General features: G+C 34.6%; 1 protein-coding gene across 1 annotated transcript; it reads right to left on the reverse strand.

Annotated features, from left to right (window-relative positions):
* Positions 1-1,060: 1,060 nt before the first annotated feature.
* LOC110031175 (probable ADP-ribosylation factor GTPase-activating protein AGD9) lies at positions 1,061-25,038 on the reverse strand. Its single transcript, XM_020734257.1, has 7 exons — positions 24,720-25,038; positions 24,472-24,590; positions 11,477-11,906; positions 10,457-10,714; positions 2,426-2,551; positions 2,054-2,155; positions 1,061-1,438 (listed from the first exon to the last, which is right to left on the reverse strand). The coding sequence occupies exons 1-7, from the start codon at positions 24,786-24,788 to the stop codon at positions 1,331-1,333; spliced, it is 1,212 nt and encodes a 403-aa protein (XP_020589916.1). The 5' UTR covers positions 24,789-25,038; the 3' UTR covers positions 1,061-1,330.

Below are 25,038 nucleotides of genomic sequence, written 5' to 3' on the forward strand. Positions count from 1 at the left end.
AGGTTTCCTTGTCTATTCTTCTTCATATGCTGTTGCTCTCATCGTTGCCTTATCTAACTCCTATAGTAAAATCTTCTTCTCCATTGCATGTTGTTGCCCCTATTGATGTCCGCCTTAAAGCACACATAAGAAAGTTCTCGTTTCCATCATTTTACCTCTATTGTCAATGCTCTCTATGAGCAGCCATCACGAAAACCATTTTTCCTTCACATATCACTCCGATTATTTCCCTCTATGCAATCATCATGAAATCCTATACCCTTTCACACACATCTCCCATTAATTGCCTTAAAATGCTCCCATTGTCCTTCACATACCACCATCTCTTAATACTTCCTAGCGACTTCATGTCCCGTTGGTGTCATAAATCCTAAGCTCCCCAAAAAACATATCACAAACCCAGCCTTCTGCTGCTGATGAAAGTATCTTCCACCCAACTCAACCATGTGCGAATTTTGGCACCTTCGCCCAAAAAATCAAACCTTAATTTGAACCAACATTAGAAAAAATTCAAACAAATTTTATAAGAATGGACTTCAATATATAAAAGAATACCATCCATCAAAGATAACCTCTTTCAAGAAACCAACCAACAAATACAATCATTCTTCTCTATTTTCAAATACTGGAAAGCATAAAAAGTCAAATTTTCCATACCATATTCCTTGCATCCTTGAATCATCTCATTTGAGATATTTTTGGACTTCTAAATTCAAGTTGACTTTCAACCATATCCGAACCAAATGATGAGATCAATAAATTTCATCATTTTTAAAAACATCAATTTTGCTCAAAGCAATCAATGTATTACGCTAAGATGGGTTTTGGACATAATATTGGAAGAAACTTGAAAGAAATGCATGTTAAATTAATTCAGGACTAATAAAAATCTGATGAAAAACAACATTTGACATTTCAAACAATATCTTGCATCATATGAGATTAGCTTTGACTTGTGTTTCATATAACACATAGCAAAGTTTCAAAATGTTCGGCAAAAATGTAATATTTTGTTTCATCAATAATTTCATCCTAGTTGCACAAAAAAAAAAAAAAACAGGTCAAGCTGTTACATTTGAGAATGATCAAAATAATACAAACAGGATAGGAGACAACTTCATGAATGAACATATTCCACGCCATCAATAATGTAATTATATATATTATATCTTTATGCTTTTTAATGATTCAATACTAAAGATCCGAAATGGCTCTTAATACAAAATTTAAAGGGCAACCTTGATGTCTACCAAGAGGTGGAGATGACAATTACAGGATATTTGTGTTGCATGCCTTCCGACGCAATGAAAGGAAATCATCATTAGGTCACTCAAAGGATTCTATCTTGGAGATCGCTGAAGAAGTTGGAAGCAAAGGCTGACAGTTTCTTACTAGTCTCCTCGGCAACATTCTTTAGGGATGATATGTCCTGTGAAGCCTTCAGAATAAAACCGATGATGAGTGAAGACGATTGATAAATGCATTTCTTCAATCAGCACAAAATTAAACAAAATCATGTACTCGCATCTGAAAAAACAATTCAGTTCAGCGCTAATTCATAAACAAGTGGCCTTGTCTAATTAAAGGCAAGTGCAAGGAAGAAACTAATCCAAGTATTCAGATAAATACAGGCAATGATGCTATCCAATATATCAAGCATAGCATTTTATCAATTCATAAGTAAAAGAAAAGTTCAGAACACTTCAGCATTTAGGAAAACTACAGAAAGAAAACATACGGCTGCAGATCACAAATTTATACATTCTAAGGAAGCATCATTCGTATATTTTAGTGTGAAAAGCATCGTTAATGACTAAAATCAAACTCATCCCAACCCTTTCCAGATTTACTATATATTCACGCAGCAAGCACTAGTGATAAGCCTCTTCCACAACCCAAAACTCCCTTCTCGGCATAGTTTTCAATTATGCATCGAGTCACTAGGAAATTTTGTTAACATTAATATGTTATCAATTATTAAGAGCAAATATTTATCCCTAAGTGATGCACTGACTACGTTGAGCATAAATAAAGCAAATGTTAACAGAAATACCTGGAAAGAGAGACGATTGATAAGATCTGCTGCATTCAAATCAAGCCCAGAGTCATTTGTCTTATGGCCGAAAAGATCAGAACTGGATATGGCAGCTGAGTTCTGCAAAAAAAAAAATTGATAAATTAGGATGTCATAAAAATCATATCATTTGATTACATGCATACAAGCATAAAGAATAAGGCAAAAGAATGAATAAAAACTCATTTTATTAAGCAGTTCCAGAAAAGAAGAATGCGCTCTCAAGAAAGTTTCAATAAAGTAATCACATATCCAAAATAAATTCATGAAAGAAACAACGCATCTTCTACACTTGGGCACGTCGGTCCATTCAATGTAAAACATTATTATTTGGAGGAATATAATTCTTACAGAGAACTTTTGCAAGGAGGCTTGTGTGTCTGGTTCATTAGCTTTGTTCTGGTCGCCAAAGAATTGCGCTGATGAGATGGATTTTGCATTTGAGAACTTCTGTCTTGCTTCATTGCTTTCCTGATCCTAAATAGCATTGTTAAAACAGGTGAAAGAAGCACATCAATTAGTGATAGAAACTAAAATAATATTCCAAGCGGGATCAATATCCAACCGCACAATGCCAACAGGCTGAAACAGGGTAAAAAAAGTAAACTGTGTGCAATAACAGCACATTCCAAATCTCATGTCACACAATCATGTTGAAAATACTACTATAAAGCAAATATTTAAAGACATAAAAATAACAAAATAAAAAAGAAAACAAAAGCCCAAATTGCATCAGTAATGTTTACACATGGGTTGTAGCAATATCAATGCATGTAGATTGGAAACCTGCTATATGCATCTTAACGAAAGAAAGCAGTAATCTACCGCAAATCACCATTATTTGATTTACAAAGAATAAAACTATCATGTATCTAAATTCACATAATCTTTGATTCTCATAATTATTTGCATCATTTAAATTTATATACCACCTAAACTTGGACATTTACATGCATAACACTCAAATCTTTAAGATCACATGAAAAATATCATTATCAGGCCATTTTTAAAAGTCGAATACATCTCTCTAGCATTGTAAAGTTAAATGTAACTATCAAACTTTAGGTGTTAGATAAGTAAATACACAATGGTTGGTATGTATGTAGATCTTCCTATTTATATTAGAAAATTTTTAGTTTTGTAGCCTACAAAGTATTGCGATTAAATATAGAATTGAGGTAATGCGATAGGGATATGTTCTCACCACCAATAAAGAATTGAATTCAAGGGTGTATAAATCTAGGCTAGAACAGAAAAATGAAATATAATTTTAAAAAGTGCATTACGAATGAATTCTGTTTCCCATACATAAATGAACAAACATCATTTCCCTGAGTAGCATTGAAAGCACTTTAATAACAACAAACCTTAGAAATCAATTGAAAAAAGTCATGTTTTTACATTTTAATTGTTATCAATTATCATTGCAGTTTATCAAAAACATTTCTTTGCACAAATAAAAATAAAAAAAAAAGTTGATAACACTTACATATTACATTCGGTTATTAAAGGTGAGTGCCAGTTTGAGCAGCTTATAGGTTCCATAAAACATATAAAAAGAACCGTAAAAATAAACGTCAACTCTTCAAAAGTTTTATTGTGAGAGAGAAATAGAGCTCCGAGGAATTCCATCAACGCTTTCTTTAAATATTTGGAATCAGAAATCTTGATGTCAGTGGAACTTAATAAATACCATTAAGGCTCTAATTTAATAGCACTTATATGTACTCAAGCCATAAAACATGGCAATGAGATTTTAAGATTTTCATCTATCTTTAAAGGCAAAATTGGCAACAAAAACAGCTGGCATGGATGCATCCTCAAACTTGTTTTGTCAGAAGGACCATACTCATGTCAGATTCATCTTTATATTCTAATTCACCCATCAAAATGCCTGATTCAATAGTGGCAGAATTTCTCCTATCCGATCTAACTGTGTCGTGTTTCAATGCCCTCATGATCTCATAAATAATTGCTTTTTTAATTCTGCAGCAAAAATGTTAAGCTCTATTCCTCTCTATTGCAGCCTTTTGAATCTTCATGTCTCTCTAGCCATCTATCACTGCCTTTGTAGGTCCTCCCTTGCTCAATAGATCAGTCACCTCTCAACGTTCCCCTACCAACAAGACTGCACCCTTATTTCTCTCCCTTTCACCATGAAAGATCATCTGTTGCCCATTACCTCTATCTTTCTCGCCTGGCCACCTACATTACTATCTCCCAACTCAGTTATTCCTTCCCTCCAGCTATTACTTGTTATCACATTCACTTCTGGAACTCAATACACGTAACTTTATATTGTTTTATTTCCATGCTGTTTAATAAAATACAACTTTAGCAAATCTCAAAAAGACGAGAATAGCTGTGCAAGTTTGTTTCCAGTTTGTGGAAGTGTCACACGTATTAATTGTTATATAAAGCTTCTCATCATGCATTCTTTGCACAAATAAGAATCATGATATATTAGTTTTCTAAAAGGAGCCGAACAACACCAAACAATGTCTTCCGTTCTTTTTTCACACAACCAAAACTTTATAATTAATACATAAGCATTGGCATAACCGTTTGAAAGAACTATGCTAGTGAAAATAATCACATTATTCTCAGTTATTACATGGATTTTAATGTATTTAAAAACTAGCAAAATTATACTTCTATACATAACTTCTGGGTATTCAAAAAATTACATCATCCATGTGTCTCTTGTGTGCCATGTTAGTTTTGTGCTAATTTGGTGCCTCATATTGGTGCTTCATAAATGACAGTAAGGGTGGTGCGTTTAGGGCCGTGTATCCAGCGCGGTGCAGTCCCAAGCTGCACTTTTCTTTTTTTTCGTTTGGTTATCACGTTTTGATGTTGTTTCAAATAATTTCCGCAGAACGCGGGCCACGGGTACGTTTCCTATTATATTCCGCTGCTTATTTTTACTACCCTACCCTCTTCTCTCGTCCCCGAGCCCTCTCTTGCAACCGATTTTCCCCTCATCTCTTGCTACAACTTTGGCTTCTCCCTCCGAGCACTCTCGCAACCGACTTTCCCTCTGCTCTCTCGCGACCAATCCTCTCCACGGTATTCTCTTTGAACTTGTCTTTGGCATTATAATCTTGTGATTGGTACTTCTCTTGCTAGTTTTAAATTGAATTTTCTCTTACTAGTTTTCGATTGATTTTTCGAATGGTAGTTCTCTTTGCAGATTTGCGTTAGTGTAGAATTTCTTTCTCAGGGTGATGCCCTTTAGTGTGGATACTGTGGTGGTCGTTCTCAGGGTGATGCCCTTTAGTGCGGATACTGTGGTGGTCGTGCTTGTGGTAAGGTGGTTGTTGGCTGCGGTGGCTCTGTTATGGGATGTGGTGGTTGTGTGTGGCACTATGGTGGCTCTGCTGTGGGCTGTGGTGGCTATGGGTTTTGATGGTTGGAGTGTTGTGGTTGTATTGTGGCTCTGGTTGTGTCGTGGGTTGTGTGGTTGTGTGGTGGTATTGTGTTGGGGTGATGGTGATTGGTTGTGGGTTGGGGTGCTGGTAGTTGGACTGTATGGTGGCTCTAACTTGTGTTGTGGGCAGGTGTTTGTGTTGTGATTGTCTGGTTGTGGTGTGGTTAGTATTGGGTTGGGTTGATGGCTGAAAAGTAGTGGCTTTGTTGTGGGTTGTGGTGGTTGTGTGAATTCAGGACATATATGTGGGTGGCTTGTGATGGCTATGAGTTGGAGTTGTGACTCTATCGCTGGTTGCATTAGTTCTGTGAATTCAGTGCAAATGTGATTGTGGTGTGGTGGCCCTGGGTGGTTTGGTGGTTGGCTGTGCATATGTGACTGTGGTGTGACATGGGTTGGGGTGTTGTGGTTGTGTGGTGGCTCTAGCTTGTGCTGTGGGTTGTGTGTTTGTGTGGTACTTGTGGGTTGGGTTGGTGGTAGTGAGTTGTGGGTTGGGTTGGTGGTAGTGAGTTGTGGGTTGGGGTGTTGTGTTGTGATGTGGCTCTAGGTTTTTGGTGTTTGGGTGTGTTGTGGTAGTTGCGTGTGGCTTTACCGTAGATTGTGGTGGTTCTATGAATTCAATACAGATGTGGCTGTGGTGTGGTGGCCCTGGGTTTTGGTGGTTGGTTGTGCATATGTGGTTGTGTTGTGATGTGGGTTAGGGTGTTGTGGTTGTGTGGTGAGTATGGCTTGTGTTGTGGGTTGTGTGGTTGTGTGGTACTTGTGGGTAGGGGCGGTGGTAATTGGCTGAGTTGGGGTGATTGTTGCGGGTTGTGTTGTGTGGTGATGTGGCTATGGGTTTTGATGGTTGGGTGTGATGTGGCTATGGGTTTTGATGGTTGGGTGTGATGTGGTAATTGTGTGGTGGCTCTGTCGTGGGTTGTAGTGGTTGTGTGAATTCAATGCATATGTGGTTGTGGTGAGGTGGTTTGTTGTGCATATGTGGTTGTGGTGTAATGTGGATTAGGGTGTTGTGGTTGTGTGGTGGCTCTGGCTTGTGATGTGTGTTGTGTAGTTGTGTAGTACTTGTGGGTAGAGGTGGTGGTAGTGAGCTGTAAATTGGGTTGGTGGTAGTGGGTGTGATGTGGGTTGGAGGGTTTTGATGTGGGTTGGGGTGTTGTGTTGTGATGTGGCTTTGGGTTTTGGTGGTTAGGAGTGTTGTGGTAGTTGTGTGGTGGCTCTGTCGTGGGTTGTGGTGGTTGTGTGAATTCAATACATATGTGGTTGTGGTGTGGTGGCCCTGGGTTTTGGTGGTTGGTCGTGCATATGTGGTTGTGTCGTGATGTGGGTTGGGGTGTTGTGGTTATGTGGTGGCACTGACTTGTGTTGTGAGTTGTGTGGTTGTGTGATACTTGTGGGTAAGAGGTGGTGGTAGTTGGTTGTGGGTTGGGGTGGTTGCTATAAGTTGGGGTGATTGCTGTAGATTGGGATGATGGCTATGGCTTGTGCTGTGATGTGGGTTGAAGTGTTATGATGTGGGTTGGGGAAGTGTTGCGATGTGATGTGGCTCTGGTTTTTGGTGGTTGGGTGTGTTGTAGTAGTTGTGTGTTGGCTCCACTGTGACTTGTGGTTGTGTGAATTCAGTGCATATGTGGCTGTGATGTGATGGCCCTTGGTTTTGGGGTGGTGGCTCTGTCGTGGGATGGGGTGGTTGCTATGGCTTGTGTTGTGTTGTGGGTTGGAGGAGTGTTATGTGGGTTGGGGTGTTCTGTGGTGGCTCAGTTGTGGGTTGGCGTAGTTGTGTGAATTCAGTGCATATTCGACTGTGGTGTGGTAAATTCAGAGCCTATTTTGCTAGTTTTAAGCTGCTAGAGATAATGATTTGGCTACTATAGGTTATGGTGGTTGTTTTGTGGGTGCCATCTCTTCCATATGAATGATATGTTACCAAAATTATGGTATGTTAGATGAGCTCAAAAGAACTCGATAAATATCTATTCTTATCAATGTGTGCATCATGATCTCCAAATAAGGAAGATAATTGGATGGGTTGTTGTGATTGTGTGGTGGCTCTGGCTTATGTTGTGGGTCGTTGAGTTGTGTGGTTATGTGGTTGTGAGATACTTGTGGGTTGGGGTGGTGGTAGTTGGTTGTGGGTTAAAGGCAATAGTGGGGTGTTGTGGTTGTGTGGTTTGTTGTGGGTTGGGGTGGTGGCTCTGGGTTGTGGTGGCTCTTCGTGGGCTCTGATGATTGTGCATTAATATCCAATAATTCGTTGTGGGTTAAAGGCAATGGTGGGGTGCTTTGGTTGTGTGGTTGTGGTATGGTTTGGTGTGGGTTGGCGTGATGGCTTTGGCTTGTGGCGACTCTCTGTTGGCTGTGGTGGCTGTGCATTGACATCCCATAGTTGGTTTTGGGTTAAAAATAATGGTGGGGTACTGTGGTTGTGTGGTTATGGTATGGTATAGTTGGTTGAGGGTTAAAGTTAATAGTGGGGTGCTGTGGTTGTGGTCGTGGTGTGGTTTGTTGTGGGTTGGGGTGGTGGCTCTGGCTTGTGGTGGCTCTCTGTTGGCAGTGGTAGATGTGCATTGATATCCCAAAGTTGGTTGCGGGTTGTCATTTGACTAGTTGAGGTGGCTAATTATTATATTGTGGTTGTTGTCAAATATTAATGTTTTTTTTTTGTTTGTTTGTGCTAGTAAAGCACTAGTTAAGTCTAAAGAAGACGGTTCATCAGCCACATGGGATAAGAAAGGCAAACTCATGTTTTGCGACCTCTGTCTTAAGGAGGTTAAGTTGGGAAATAAGTCCAACACCTATTTTAACAAGGTAGCCGAATATTATGATGAAATTCAAGAACATGACAGAAAGAGAGTATGATAGATTGCAATTTAAGAACAAGTGAGATCATTTGAAGAAGAACTGGAAATTATGGAAGAAATTAAAATGGGGATTCACGAACTTCGGTTGAGATCAAATCAAACGGACTATTGATTCCTCGAAAGAATGATGAACAGAAAAATTGGAGGTAACAATTTTCATTATTTAATTTTGATTACACGAAAGACTCTTTTCTAGTAATGTCTCTTACTGAACTGTTTAAAGTAATCAACTTTCCCGCATATTGCAGGTAGTGTCGACCACCAAGAAATTCAAATATTGTGAAATTGACCCTGAGTTAGAAGAGAAGTTGGATCATATGTTCGATGGGGTTGTAGCAACAGACACTCATGCCTTCAGCGTAAGTGAGCATACTTTTGCTAACATACCAGAGAAGTTGGAAGCCGAACAGGTAAACTGGCTCCGCTGAAGGCCCATGCCCAAATCAAAATGAACTAGAGTCCACATGCAGATCAAAGCGTTCTCGGGTGGAGAAAAAGAGAAAAGAAGCTATCAAAAACAAAATTACAAGTCTAGTGGATGCACACACAAGTGAGCCTGGGACTTCACATGACACCTCCGTAAACGACTTTCTCCGAGTTCTGGATTTCCTCACCCACCACCAAGTTTGTTCAAATAATAATCGTATTTCTTTGTTTTTAAATTCAATAATATTTTTTGTATTTAGGTCAAATAAATATTATTTGGTCGATGTTGGATATCCCTTACAAAGAAGATATCTGAAGCTATTTTCAGATACCAAATATCACATTCCCGATTTTGAAAGTTCCGCCGATATTATACGGGATAGAAATAAAATGTTTAATGAAAGACACTCCTTACGCAACGTAATTGAAATAAAATTTGGTGGGGAAGAAAAAATGGATCATACCGTGTAATGTGCCGACGTATCCATTTTCGAAGCAGGTACAGATTTTAGTTGCTACAATGACTCTGCACAATTACATTGGACGACATCATTCTTGAACTGATGTAGACTTCAGCATGGCTGACGAAGATCTTTTACAGGTCCCAATAGAAGCAATTGAATATCACATAGGACAATCTATATTACAGCTAGAAGTGAAATCACAAGAATGTTACACCCAGGGTGACGACGGTGCCTTGGAAATGTTTGTATTGAGAGTGGATTACGAACCCCATTGTTGGAGGTTGATTGGACGATCATTGTTTATGTTATACAACTCATTTTTATTTTCAGTTCCTTCTATTATTAAAATTATTTTTTATTCCTTTATATCATACAGCGCAACAACTTTCTGGGGCAATTGCTTATCAACAGCTTATTGATAAGCTGCAGCTGCCCCAAACAGACCCCAAATAAAACATGTGAAAAGAGATTCCATTAGCACTTTCAAGTTCCTGTAGATCAACACATACTAAGAGGTTTTAAGTTATTCCTTTCAAAAACACCCCACATTTCTCAAGCATTCAAATACACCTCACATTTCTCATCTGCGTGAACATTCCCAGCCGCTCTTTTTCTCTCAAAAATTGCTTTCGAGTCTACCAAAGTGACAAAGAAAAACAAACTGCAATAGTAACCATATCATTTAAATCCCCCCACCAATCAAAATAAAATAACATACAATAAAGTCAATCACAAAAATCTATAATAACTTTTTTGTAATTTCAAAATGATTTATGGTTTGCATAGTCCCTATCATCTCAAGGGAAAACAAAAATCCCACATCAACAAAGCCTCATGAACCTTAAAGGATTAATACACATCACATGAAGAAAAGATAACAGAGCATTTCCCTTCACTTTAATCAAGAGATGATAGCATTCCACAAGAACAAAAGTTTAAATGTAATTCCTGACCTTCATATCAAACATAAGAAGGCAATTATCAAAATATTCAACTTTTCAGGTGTAAATAAGTGGTATTCTTAACCTATGGGCGTTTAAACTATTTTCTTCTGATCTAGTAAAGATAAAAGATGACTAAAACCAGAAATCAGCAAGCACTGCGATGAAACAAGTCAATTACGACAGACAACAATTTAATGGAAAATTCACGGGAAATTTTCAAAAACATTAACTCGTTAAAGTAATATTCAATATTTCACCTGAACTTTTGATGAAATAGAACTTGACTTCTTCTGAGATCCGCTGTCCATTCCAAAGTCTAAAAAGAAGCTTGAAGTTTTAGGAGGAGAGACATGGCTCATTACTTGAGTTCCTCCAGAACTACTCTCAGCAGATGAGCTATCCGCATACTCAAAACGAGAAGAAAAGGATAGGCCAACTGTTGGGGCTGAACTGATCGAGGAAGTTAGAACTGGTGCTGGTTCTTCAGGTTTCTGATCATAAAGGCTTTCATTTTGCTGCACAATGACAACGCACGTTAATGAGAATATGGCATTATCCTTACGTTTCTTCATAAAAGAGGATGGTTGTGAAAAAGAGAGAAAGAGGGAGCGAACGAGCGAGCTGAGGTTAAGAGGGTGGCATGGCTTAATCTAGAGTAAAACTGCTCCATACAAGAATGTTAAAGATTGCTTTTAAATTTGCAGATATAACTGCGAAAACAGAAAAAAAATTTGTAATAGAAAATGACAATCAACATGATATGATATTTAGTCCAGTAAACAAGCATCATGTAAATATTCCATTGAATTCTTTATTATCTTAGCGGCCCCATAGAAAGTCTTGAAAGTCTGAGAGACTCATTTCTCTCGCAACTTCTTGTTAAATCGGGGATGCAAATAACAAAAACATATGAGCATGATGTCTACAAAATTCAACCTTCTAGAGTGCATCCAACTTTGTCCAAAAGCTGAATCACAGAATGTCTGTAATCATTGCTTCTAAAGCTGCTGCTATAACAGCTAAATTAGAAAGGCTCGCTCGTAATGGAAAAAGAAAACAAACAAAATCAGCTTTTAGACCACAGAACAAGATCATGCAACTGTCTAATAAAAATATTATATTAGCCTAGTGCACTAATAGCAAAAAAAAAAAGCAATTTTCAAGGGAGATGCAACACGGATCAACTATGACTATAAAATTCAACCTGTTAGGCTCAGGTGACTTGACAATTGATTGAAGTACATTTCATAAGAATTATTTTGATACATAGCATTCACCTTTGTGGTAAGCTTTCGAACACCAAGGCCCCCAGATTTGCCTCCTTTCTTTAAGCCGATGGGTTTCTTAATAACTGCTGAATGAGTAGAAGCTTTAGGAGAATGAACTGTATCAGCAATCTCATGCTTTTCAGTAGTTTTTTCCTTGCTTTCTGATTCTAAAAAATTGAGATCAGGGAAGACATCACCAGCATGTGGTGCTTGGGATGTAATAGGAGATGATGGTGAGCTGGTATCGTCAGCAGAACTTTTGGCAACTTCTTTTGAAAGCAACTGCTGGTATAACTCTGCAGCTCTAGATGTATACTTTGCCTCAATTTTCCCACCATCTGTCCATCCATGTTGCTTGAAGAAAACATGAGCACGATTATTACCACCAAAAATCATCCTTTTCAGATGCTCGGGGCTCCACGAATCCAAATTTGTTGACCTGTCGATCATTTCAATCTTTTAAAAATAATTTGTTCACATCAAATTTGTTATCAAGATTGGAATCAAGTGAATGGAAAATTAATTTAAACCAAATAAAGGAACAAATAGAAATAGAAGCCTCAAAAACCATCTATAAGTAAAGTCAGTACTTCAAATCCATATAGGAATGGCAGTAATCCAAGATATTTAATAAATTTCAAAACCATCATAAAGATTGGATTTGCTCCATGAAAATTAAGAACTTGAATAGGTGGGTAAAAGAATTAGTGAGCAAAATGATTACAAGCAGAATCAAAATGCTAACTTACAAAAACTAAGGAAAAAGGAAATAAATCTAAAGATAATGGGGAAAGTCATAATATAATGCATGTTAAAGGGTAAACAATAGGAATGGAGTAGGGATTGTTTAAGGTAAAGTTCAAATGATAAAATTTTTGAGGTGTAGAGCTAGTTATAGTGTGATTACAGTTCAATTAGCATTATAAATATAATTAGAGCTTACGCTCATCTATCGAGTTGGATTAAAAGCGAGTTTGAAAAAAGATTGAGATGAGCTGCATGATCAGCTAAAACATGAACTTGATAATTTAGATTGACATATTACTTTTTGTAGGATTGGCCATGATTATTTCATGGTGGGTATGGAACAGAAGACAGGAATACATAGAGAAAAGCTATATTTGATTTCAAAATAGCATAAAAAATTGTAATAAAGATAAAAAACTTTAGGAAATGAAAATATCACATAGTTATATATAAGAAAAGTAGTGAAAATTATATATAGGTGCCTGCATAACAATGAAGAAGATACAAAAAAAAAAATGCATAAATAAAATTAAAGTGCTAAGATTGCGATAAAAAAGGAGGAAGAACAAAAGTTGTTCAAATAAAAAAAGAGAAATAAGTTTAACAGTACATGCATGAGGGCAAATAGGAATTAAGAATTCATAAATCAAATCCCAGAAAATATGGATAAGGCAAATAATGATGATGATGATTATGGCAAGTCAGCACATAAGTCTCAATCGAATATTCACAATAAAAAGTAAAAGCAAAATCAATGACTCAAAGAGACTTTGAATAAGAAATGCAATAACATTAAGTTTCTAATTCATATATTGAAAGTGAAATTAACAAATACTATTGGCATCAGTTAAATTTAAAAAAAAAAAGCTAATAAGGATATGGAAGTATATGCATGGAAGGCATTTGGAAGCGATATGGATTTTTTAAGATAATGGTGATTCAAATCAAACAATTTAGCGAGAAAATGAGTCCACAATATAATGATTTGCTGATTTTTCTTGTTATAGGAAACTCATCCGATTTTTGCCTAATACTAATTATTTTTTATAGATGGTTTGCTACAATACAGATGGTTGTTATAGCTTCTTCAGTTGCTACAGTGCCCAGGCAAAGAGGAAAAGGGACTTTCAGTTGCTACAGTGCCCAGGCAAAGAGGAAAAGGTTTGATAGGAAAAGGTAGGATAGGCAAACTTTTGAGTGGGCTTGAATAACTTATTATATGTAAAAGATAGCCTATTTATAGATAGGAAAAGGTAGGAATGAATTTGAATGAATTTAAATTTAACTATACATGTGGAAAAAAAATTGGTTTGGAACATGACATATTCAATGGATATTTATACAGAAATGTGCTTAGAAAAAAATTGAAAACTATACAATTTCTAAGAAGCAATTAAAACAACTAAATACTTAAAATTGCTATTATGGATATGCTAGAAAACCGCCCTTTTCCACCTTCCACTTTTTCCATCTACAACTCAATCCATGCCAATCTTCTTTCCTTATTTAGCATGGAAATTTGCAGCCCCTGACATCAATTCAATGCTGCCAATTAGAGAGCAAATATGTTGCCTTTATTCTTCCTAACTTAGCACAAGAACTCATGTCTCATTTATTTCCTGATTTGCATGTGAATCCATGGTACATTACCCTCCTTATTTATCCGCCCATTACTATTGACTTTAAGTAGCTTACATGCTTTGAATACAGGATTGTAAAATCCTTTGGTAAAAATATCAGAGTTGAACTCTCATTAGCAGGCAAGAAGTGCAAATTAACCAAAATTTCATTTTGTTTTAATGAATGCCTATCCACCTCCACATATTTGCATCAATCACATTGTAGAAGATTAAAAGCAATGCTGATAACATACTCAATATATCCTCTTATTAACTTCTCGTTTCATCTTTAATCTATTGATATAATTTTAATCCATAGGAATTCACATATATCTTAAGCGATTGATTTGAATTAAAATTCAACACTTGACCTCAGGACTGTTTTCTTATTCCACTAAGTTATAAGACTTCCACCTAGTATTGTACCATATCCTAAAGTGGATCTCCTATCCACTGATGATCTCACTTAATTAGCATCAATATAACTTTCAATTAATAGACCGTCAATATTTTTATAAAAAATTCCTTTTCAAATTTGAGTTTATATTTCTACCAACTTTATAAAATTTAAAGTAATAATCAATTAGTTTATGATAAATATGGCACTGTTAGCATAAACAGAGTGAAAATTAACCATGTTTTCAACCTAGCTCAGTTAAACCTTTGCATGATTTGTAATTAGAAATTTTTATTTTTGAAAAATAGTCTATAACATACTTTTATGAGAGAAAAAATTTCTTTTTTAATTGAACTAACTATTTGCCCGTAAAGTACTTGAGCTTTGATGAGTCCTTTGATTTCAATTTAATTTTCCTTATTATTATCACCTGTAACAGTAATATCATCAATATATACAATAAAAATTGGCATTAATCCTTTAGTGAAATACTTCATAAGAGTGTGATTTTGTTGACTTTATTTCAATCTCCATTCCATAAATAGCTTTTATAAATCTTGCCAAACCATGATCTTAAGGATTTTTTAAGTACAGTGCCGTTTTTTTAATTTGCACTAGTTTCATGTGAAAAAGCAGTTGAATTTTAATGGAAGATCCATATGGACTTCATTTGCATCTCCAAATAAAAAACGATATTTGACATCCTGTGATACATGGATAATCTAAAGTTAGCATGATGAGAGATTAAGATACAAATAGTATTCATTTTGGTGGCAATAAAAGAAAAAATTTATTGTTATTCTAGTTGTTATGATTAAAGTATATTCTTTGCTACTGGCCATGCTTATATTTTTTCAAGCTTCCATCAGCTTTATACTTTAATGAGAAAGCGCCCATTTGTATCATACAAATAATTTTCTTTTTAGCAACTCAAATATCACCTAAGCATGATTTTCTTCCTAGGCATTCATGTCTTTCTCATGGCATATTCCTAATTCTTGTTTTCTAATTTCAAAAACAAAAAAACAATGTTTGCCAATTATTAATAGTGTCAAAGCTAATATTTGTAAAAAAAGCCATTATGCATAAGAGAAAATTTTTGAAATGATGCGTAATGAGTTGGGGGTGTAGAGGAGGATGTGTGAAAATCGGTTGCTTATGATTATGGGAGTTGAATGATGAAGGTTTTGAGACTTTAAGCCTATTAGATATTTTGGATGGGACATTTTTTTGTATAGACCTCAATTGATGAAGTGACAAGATCAAATTGTTTGTTCTTATGTTATTATAAAAGGGAGGTAAAGGGAGAAGATATTAAATTCATCAAAATTTTCTTCTCTTTGATTATTTCCCCCTTATAAAAAAAATTCTTATAAAAATAAAGAAAATCCATTTTTCATTATAGCATCTTTTGAAGTGAAGAATATTTTGGTGTTCGGATGATGGTATTTATCCTTTTTCATAGGTGAATACCTTGTAAAAATACACTTAAGCACTCTAGAAACAAAGTTAACCTTTGTTGTTTAAGTATGTAATTATAAAACAACAAAATATTTATGGAGGAATTTTTAAAAAAATAAATATTTGTAGGAAAAAATTTGATAAGACGGCAGATTTTTAAAGCCAAAGAGTATTCTATTAATTAAATATGAAGAGGTTGGGATAGCTTCTCCTTAAACATAATTTTAAAATTGAAATATCTTAATTTTTTATGTATCTCCAATTTGATTTTTTTTATCATAGAAATACAACATGAAAAAATATAAATGACATCATATTCTTGTTACATAATATAAACTTATGCCCTTTAAAATCATCAATAAATATTATAAATCCTATAAATCCAGATTTGACGAATTCTTTAAGGTCTCCAAACATTAAGTTAGATTTATTTAAAAGCGGTTAATTGGTCATTATTCATTTTTAGAACAAGAAATTCTATGATGTTTAGCAATCTCATAAGTCTCATGAAGAAAGTTTTCAAATGTTAACATCTATAACTAAAGAATAAAATCTATATTTAAGTATTTTAAAAGATATATTTCCAAGCCTATAATGATGATCACAAATGAATTTATTTTTCATTTAAAATAGATGTAAGGAAGTGGGATAAATGATTCTTTTCTTTGAGTAGTTAAATTATAACTTTGTCCAGCTTACCCAATCATCTTTCTCATAGTTAGGTCCTAAAATACATAATAATCAGTAAAAATGTCGCATTGCAATTACGACATTTGATGATTTTATAATTGGGTAAAAAGTTACTAAAAAGTTAGGAGCATATAGCATATTTACGGTGAATTTAGAAGAAATAAGAATATTTCCTTATCTTGCGATAGTGGTTAAGTATGTATCCATCACCCACTAGTGACCCACTAGTGATTAAGTATCCATCACCCACTAGTGATTAAGTATCCATCAAGTGTAGAAAGTGTTGACATAATTTGTCATATGATCGTTGACTGTTGAACTATTATTCAAATTGTTGGAAATCCATTTGAAGCATTAAAAAAAAGGGATAATTACATACAAACCACCCTAAACATTGATATTTACAAATTAACCGCCCAGGTGAATTTGTCGAACCGTCGAACCAATGTATTTACTTGTGCCACGATAAAAAATATTCAGAGTTTTATAAAAGTGAAAAACATGGATTGGGTGGGGTTCTACCATGAATTTTGATATTTGAGTGAGAATTTGAAAAATGAATAAAAGAGGGTGCTTGATTTGTAAATAGCAAGTTTAAGGTGGTCTCTATGTAATTTCCCCTAAAAGAAAATTTTATCATTTTCAGCTAAAAAGAATGACCTGTAAGGTTTTTTTTTAACTTAGAGAAATTTCTTTAAAATGATGATTTCCTTTGCATTAAGCCCTCCTAGCTCAATGAGATAAGCTTTGTAATTTGATTCGCTTTCTCTGTAACCACCATGACCTTGGGACATTCCATGGAATTTCCAGTATTCTTCTGTGATATCACCATTTTCTTGGAGTAGTTGCATCATAAATCACCCTTGGAGTGACATTTATGTCCTTCATTTTGAGAAGATGCAATGCCAATAAATTATTTACACTAAATTTAACGGGTTGCCATGGCTAACACTTCAAAGTTATTTGTGTCCAATACCATCCTTCTTTATTCAACTCATACATGAAAAAAATCGCATTTAAGAATGTTATGTTTTCTTTGTCTACATTTTGAACACAAATTTAGTCAAATTCAGCTTTTCAAATTCAGCTTTGAATTCTACTGAATTCTACAAAAAAAAAAAACTCAGAAAATCTTTCTCTTTCTCCATGTTATTTTAGAACAACATCAACTTGAGATTTTTGGTAAGAGCAAAGTGCTAAAATTGTCCCTTAACTATATAAAAGAGCCACATTAGTCCCCAAAGTTTATAAAAGTGTGAAATTGGTCCCCAGACTTATTAAATTGGGACTCTAACAGTCCTTCATAGTGGTTGTTTTAACCCAATTTAAAAAGCCTGGGATTAATTTGACACTTCTATAAGCTATGGGACTAAAAAAGCCCCATCTAAATAGTAGGAGACTATTTGGACACTTTGCCTTTTTTGATAATAATATCATTCTAACCAATAAATCTTGATTCCAATGAAATATTTAATGATATAAAAATTAACGTATTTGGTTGTTGAGAGCTTCTTCATGATCTCATAGATTACAACATCTTTGGCCTTTAAGTATATGTCTATTCAATAGCTTCCCAAACATCTTTTGCGATTAAAAAAAAAATAGGCCATTGATCTCTAGCATCATAATAAACCATAATCATGACATGATCATAGAATCTCATTCATCACAAAGTGCAAAAGTGGGTCTTTCGGATTTAGAGGATGATTGACTGAGTTTTCAACTTTTTTTCAGAAAAGACTTCATAATTTAGTATTATTTTAGATAATTTACTCCACTGAAACAATAAAGGACTTGTAACCCCTAGAATTCTCCTTCGATAGAAATAATTTGCTATTCATCATGCATAATAATAAGATCTTAATAGAAAAATTAAAAGAAAATCAAAAAGAGAGAATGAGAATAGAAGGAAAAACCAAAGGTCGAAAATAGAGTTCTAATCCCGCTCAAATCTCATGTAAGAAAAGAATTAGTTTGGAAACTTAATTGTTTATTCATTCAAGAGGTATTTGTGGACATAATTGCCTAAAAAATAATTGAAAATTATATGTTTTTAAGAAGCAATTATAACAATTTAAATTTTAAAAACAATACAGGCATACTAGCAATCTACATTTCCCAACTTGCACTTTTTTCTTGTAAGAATTTATCATCAGCGCTCTTTTTCACTTGTCCAACATACAAATTTGTGGCCTCTTATAGCCATTCAATTCCTCCAGCTGGCAGCAAATCGTCTTCATCCTTCTTATCTTAGCTTATGAATCTATGGTTCATTGCTTTCCTTTTTTGCATATGAATTTATGGTACACTAGGTTCCATATTTAGCAGCTCATAGTTATTGATTTAGGTAATTTCAACATTATTTTCGCTTAAACTAAGTCCACAAAATAAGAATCAACTTTATCCCAAACTTTTCTATTCAGAATCCATCATAAACTAACTTCTCAAAATTAAAAAAAAAAAAATTAAGTTCAAACTCAAATTACAAACTTAACCAAAACAAGTTCAAAATTCAAAAGTTATCCAAATCTGGTTGTCCTTCGTGCTATCCAACCATCTAGAATTCTTACCTTGCAATATTGGTCATTAGGAATTTGATTGATGATGTCCTGAAAGAACCTGAAAACTCAGCTTTCCAATCCATAATTGTAATGCAAAAAAATTATTTCAGCAAGATCTCCTACACCATGGCTGCCCAGTTCAATTCATTTACTCCTATAAATAAAAACTCCTTTTCGCCTCTTGGACTAGTTCCTTGGCTTTATAGTATTGAGTTCTTTATTTTGTTGTAAGGTTTCATCCTTTTAGAAAAATTGTATAATAACAATTAATTAAGCCTTTTATCAAGAGGAAAGCTCTTGTCCTGCTCATAACTCACCATTTTTTTTCCTCTTCTCCATCCATGAAGTTGAAACAATAGCCGACAAAGTTTATACATCTTTCTTCCTTAATGGGTACAAATTCTTGTCATGCTCTATAGAGGATAACAACACTATCTCACAAATGTAGAAGACCCAAAATTACATGTCATGCATCCAATACTATAATTTCATAGGCCATGTCACCAATAAAAGCAATGGTTTTAAAAACCAGATAGGACCGGCCAGTTCAACCGTAAATCAGTTATTCAACTGGTTTGTTTCAAACTCAAAATTGTTTCTGCATAGAATCGAGATTGATCCAGTCAGAACAGGGGCTAAATCGGTCCAGTTTTTAAAGAACCGGTCGGTTTAAATATTATTCAATTTTAGCCTCTTGATTTTGATCGGATGACCAAAAATAAGATATTTAAATTAAAAAAGAGAATATCATGTCTTAAATTTTTTATTTCTAATATTGTTTAAAATATTTATAAGTGTTTTCTTAAATTAATATATTATTTGTGGAATCCATAAAAATGATATTAATATATCATTATTCTATTATTCAAATTAAATTAAAATACTTTAAATATTTATTACGTTATCCGGTCCAACTCCGGTTGAACCATTGACCTTGAACATTTACTTCTTTCGATTCGATGTTCAGTCCGATTTTTACAACCTTAATAAAAGCTTTTCAAAAAAATAATGTAAGAGTCAAGTGACTCGACAAATAAATCATTTTTGAAACCAACTCAAAGAATTTTAATTTTGAGTAGTGACTAGCTCCATTCTACCAACCAAAGCTACAAACATGAGGTTCTTTAGACTACTGCAATCTAAAATAGCATCGAAAATGGTCAGTTTTGCGTAAAGTTAATGTGCAATTGTTCTTTCTTAATTTCCTAGCTGGCATATGGATGCAATATCAAAGAAAATACAATATCTACCTTTATCAATCCCCGTCTCTCTTACTTTGAAGTAGAAAGTAATAGTTTCATCTTTTCCTTCTTGCATTCCCATTTTGGCCTCTTTTTTAGATTTAAATTTAAACAATTCTTATGCTTATGCCCTAACTTTTTGTAGTAGCTACTTAGTGTTCCACTATATTAGTTGTCAATTGCTAAACTTTCAATCTTCTCTTTCTTAAGAGTTGCAATATGAGATTCTTATCCAATAGAAATTCATTGTTTTTTTTTTTCTCAAGTGCTATAACTTCTCAGCTAGCTTCAAAGACACTAACAACTAGAATAAACTTTAATTTTAAGCAAAGTTTTCATAAATACCTACTACATCATGAATACCATATTTTTCATTCAACAAAACTTATAAGTACTTTTTTCTATTGATGACTTATAAGTACTTTTTCTATAGTCCATCAGGCGCTTATACATTTTAACCATTATTTTGCTTAAATTCTACCATCAAATTTCTTCTGGGTCAATTGGGACAGAAATGAGTTTTAAATTATCTTTCAAATCTTGACCATGTCAAAAAAAGCTGATAAATCATAATTTTTTTATTGTGAATGCCCTAGAACTAAAGCGTATAAGGACAACTTTCAACGGGCAAATAAGATTTTCTTTCCATTATGATAATTATAAATCATGACATATGTCAAGAAGCTCAAAACACTTATCCATTATCTAAACTTAGTTGTTTTATTTTAGTAGATAACTCCAAATTTGTGATTTTACCTTGAAGAAAAAACTTTACATTTTTTTGTATTTTTTGCAACAACTCTCTAGTGAGTGATTCTCTTTGAAAGGATGCCTTGTATTATTTGGCTCTCCTATTTGGAGATACATGGTAGTAGAGTTGCTACCATTGCAACCAAAACTTTAAAGGCAACCATCATTGTGGCCACTTCTTTTTTCATCATGGCCACCGAACCACCCACTTCTCTTTCAGGTTGAGAAAATCTTCAATTTTCTATAATTTCTTTTTAAAGTTGTAGTCTTCAGGCTTATTGAAACGCCATGAGTATAATCTTAAATTACCAAATTTAACCATAAAAACATTTTTTTTCTAAAAAGTTGAAACTAATGATTTAATACCAAATTATGATTGCACATTGGATGTGCGAAAGACTTTTACAGCCAATAGAAAAGTTCTTAGAATAGGGGTGATCTAACCCAATCTTTTCTATATGATAATGATACAATAATAAGAGGATTAATTGGAATTTTCTTGCTATAGGAAATTTAAAATATCTAACATTTTGTCCTTTGTTATAGTAACCATGATTTGCAATAATACCCGTGAATGCTGAAGGGTTCACAATTTCTAAATGCCATGAATTGCTATAGAGCCCACACTATTGCTTTTAGTCATTCAATGGTCTAAATTTTCTAGCTCATAATCCTGGTCACAAAGCATCTTTTTAACGATATGTTTTAAATGTACATCCTAATGACTTGAACTTTTTATCAACATTGTGATAAAAATTTAGTTCAATGAGATCCTCCGAGGAATATAAATATTATATCTCTAAGATTATAATTCTCAGCTCGTTTTATAACGTAACAACATCACAATTAGCCTCAACAAAGATATGTTAACATTGTCACAAAAAAATCTTAGTATGAACACTTCTTTGCATCAAACATGTCATTTTCTTCATAAGTGCTCATCTTATAGCAGCAAAGAGAGCAAGAGGGCTGCAACCCGCTAAAGTCTTTGGCTCAACCAAGGGTTGGCTATCTTGGTCGCAAGCAAATGGTCGCAAGCAAAGACTATGTTTACCCTCAACAAGCAAGAAAAAGCATGCATTTAGGCAGGTTATCAACAACGCAAACTAAGAATACACACACGTCCAACAAATGCATGCTGGACACCAAATTGTTTTAAACAAAGGAAAAAATAAGAATTGCTCAAACTCAAGAAGAAAATAACTCCCCAACTTTTAGTGTCCAGTCCTTTGCAGGTGAGATAAACAAAAGGGAACAAAGATTTTGAGAGACAGACCTCATTAGTTTATTCATAACTAACTCCTCCTTCATAAAAGTATTAATAGAATCCAACAATTGCTAATTAATAACCAATAACTTTTAACAAATTAACTACTTTTATTAACCAAAAATAAGAATTAATCATTTCATAATCTCATGACAATCATTACATATCCATTCAAAAAACCTGCCTCGAGGTCAAGCAAGTCCTGAAGAGAATTGTGGACAGAGGAGAATATGCAATACTCAGAACCGGAGGAAGCGTTGTTGATGGTCATGGGTTTTTCATAGATGCTTCTTGGAATGCGATGAATTCTTATTTTCCATGTAAAAGTAATAATTCCTCATCTAGAAATGTCTTCAATTAGGTGAAGGGCGTGATTTATGCAATCTTTGAGAGGTTATGAAATGATTGAGGTTAATGGATTTAGCATCAAAAGGATGTAGATAGATGCGGCTGGTTCACAAAGATTTATGATGCCGATGATAAAGCAGTGGTTGGAAAGATACATATGGAAGAATGATGAGTTTACATTTTCCAGTAATGTATCTGCTCAAGGCAATGGCATCTCTATGTGACACAGGAACTATGAAAAATAAGCACAACCTGGAGAGGTGTCTAAAGGGAAATGACATAAAAGAGTTTCTTCAGTCGATGAAGTAGTCCGAGACAGATATCGGAGATCTTGCATGATCTTCATCAAAGGATGCAAACAAAATCAACAATATGAGTTTGTTGAAAGATGCAGCTATGCTGACAATGCGGATCAAACAAAATAATGAAGGCATTAAAGGAAATGTTGAATCGTAAAATCAATGAATAATGAGTTGGAATGGTCAGTTGAAAGATGCAGCTATGCTGACAATGCGGATCAAGCAAAATAATGAAGGCATTAAAGGAAATGTTGAATGGTAAAATCAATGAATAATGAGTTGGAATGGTCGCCAATAAGTAAAAAGCAAGAAACAAAGCTCCACAAAAATTGTGACCTGTAATTGGTCTGAGAGTGAAGTTAGAGATATCTGCCATTCATGGAGGTGGCTAGGTCAAGATGGGATGTCAAGAGCGACAAGATGGTGATTTGTGAGATGAACAACCTTGAATTGGACAACCAAAGATTGAAGTTGGAACTCAAATTGTTGTATAAGATGGTGGCAGGCTGATTTGGGAAAGATATTGCTGGCCATTACATCAATTTTAAGATGTTTCTGGAAAGGTGAGATGGCAATATCTAATGACGTTGAATTCGCAAATAGATAAGGTTGGGAAAGATTTAGGTCGTGATGGAGATTGCAAGAATATGGACAAAGGCACGATCTTGCTGAGATCAATTATTTGCACGCATGAAGATGCGTAAGAAAAAAAAAACCAATTTTGAATTAGATATTAAATTATGAATGATGTAGGTGATGTCTTTAGAAACAAAATCATGGATTACGAATTTGGCATAAGAGTTTGCAATCATATATAGAGGATCTTGGATGTGATGGTGATTGGACCTTGTGGATTAGAGACAGTTGCAAGGAGACATGCAACAAGAGCACCAATGTTACAATCCGAATAACAAGATTATGATAAACTATAATTCAAGGATACTAGCAATTATTTATTGATAAATAGCAGATTTGAGTTCGCTGGAAATTTTAGAAATTGAGTGGATAAGATAAAAAGAAGTGAATATAGATTTAAGGCATACCACAATTTTTCATTCATTCCTAATTGCTTCTCGATAAAAATATTTATTGAATATAAGAAATTTTAATTCATTACCACTAACTTTTAACTGATTAACTCCTCTTACTAACCTATTATAACAAGTAATTATCTTACATTTTCATTAACATATCATATACCCATATTGAAGTAGAAATCCACAATTCCTCTTCCAACTTACGTTTAAACATATAATTGGGCTAACATATGAATTTTTCCGGTTCAACTCTAAATCTAACCTTGTTGATAGCAAGAAGCATAAGAATGTGGGGGTGCTTCGGCAATCATGTCTTTACAAGAAAATTTAACTGATCTTAAGTAGATGATATATACAAGAATTCTAGATAATAATGATTTTCGTTCAATAAGCTATGTAGAAATGCGCACAAATAATCCACTTCAGCTAGCTTTTGTTGAACTGAACAACCCGATATACAAAATTGAACTAAATAAGTTGAAATAAAAAAGGAAAATCTTAGAAAAAACCAAAAACTGCAAAATCGACCAAGATAAAGCCCTACAAATTTAAGGAAAAAGAATTGTAAGGATTCGCAAGATCCAAACCTAACGAAGCTAACATGAACGCCGAGGCTGCGATGGACAGATGAGCAGTCGATGCAGAGAAAGATCCCATACGTCACGGAAGCCCAGGTGGGATTCTTCGCGTTGCAGTCAAAGCACATCTGAAAAGAAAAGAAACACCAGAAAATTGCGGTCAGAATTAATAAGATAGGAAGAACCGCCACATTTGAGCCCTAATCGATATCGAGAGAAAGGAAATTAAATCGGACATGCGACAGCAAAAGATTTACCTTGTTTTCTGACTTGGATCTGAGCTGCTTAAAGACAGAGTTCTTGTCGGTAAGGATTTCGGATGCCATTACGAGGGCAGAAAAACTCCCCAGAAAAGCGGAGATCGTCGGAGAGAAAGAGGTGCAGATGTTGAGGTTCGAGACCGTATCTTTTGGAATAAAAAACAATACAGTGTCTTCGTTTTTATGGCCTCCCTCTGTTATTTCCCTCTCTTAAATGTCATATGTAGCCGGCCAACAAACGCCGTTACATTTCGCCTGTAGGGTTGACAATGTTCGTTACGGTGACTTGCAGCAATGCAGGTTTGATGTGGGCGAG

The sequence above is a fragment of the Phalaenopsis equestris genome, unplaced genomic scaffold, assembly GCF_001263595.1.
Source record: "Phalaenopsis equestris unplaced genomic scaffold, ASM126359v1 Scaffold000002, whole genome shotgun sequence".
Lineage (NCBI taxonomy): Eukaryota > Viridiplantae > Streptophyta > Magnoliopsida > Asparagales > Orchidaceae > Phalaenopsis > Phalaenopsis equestris.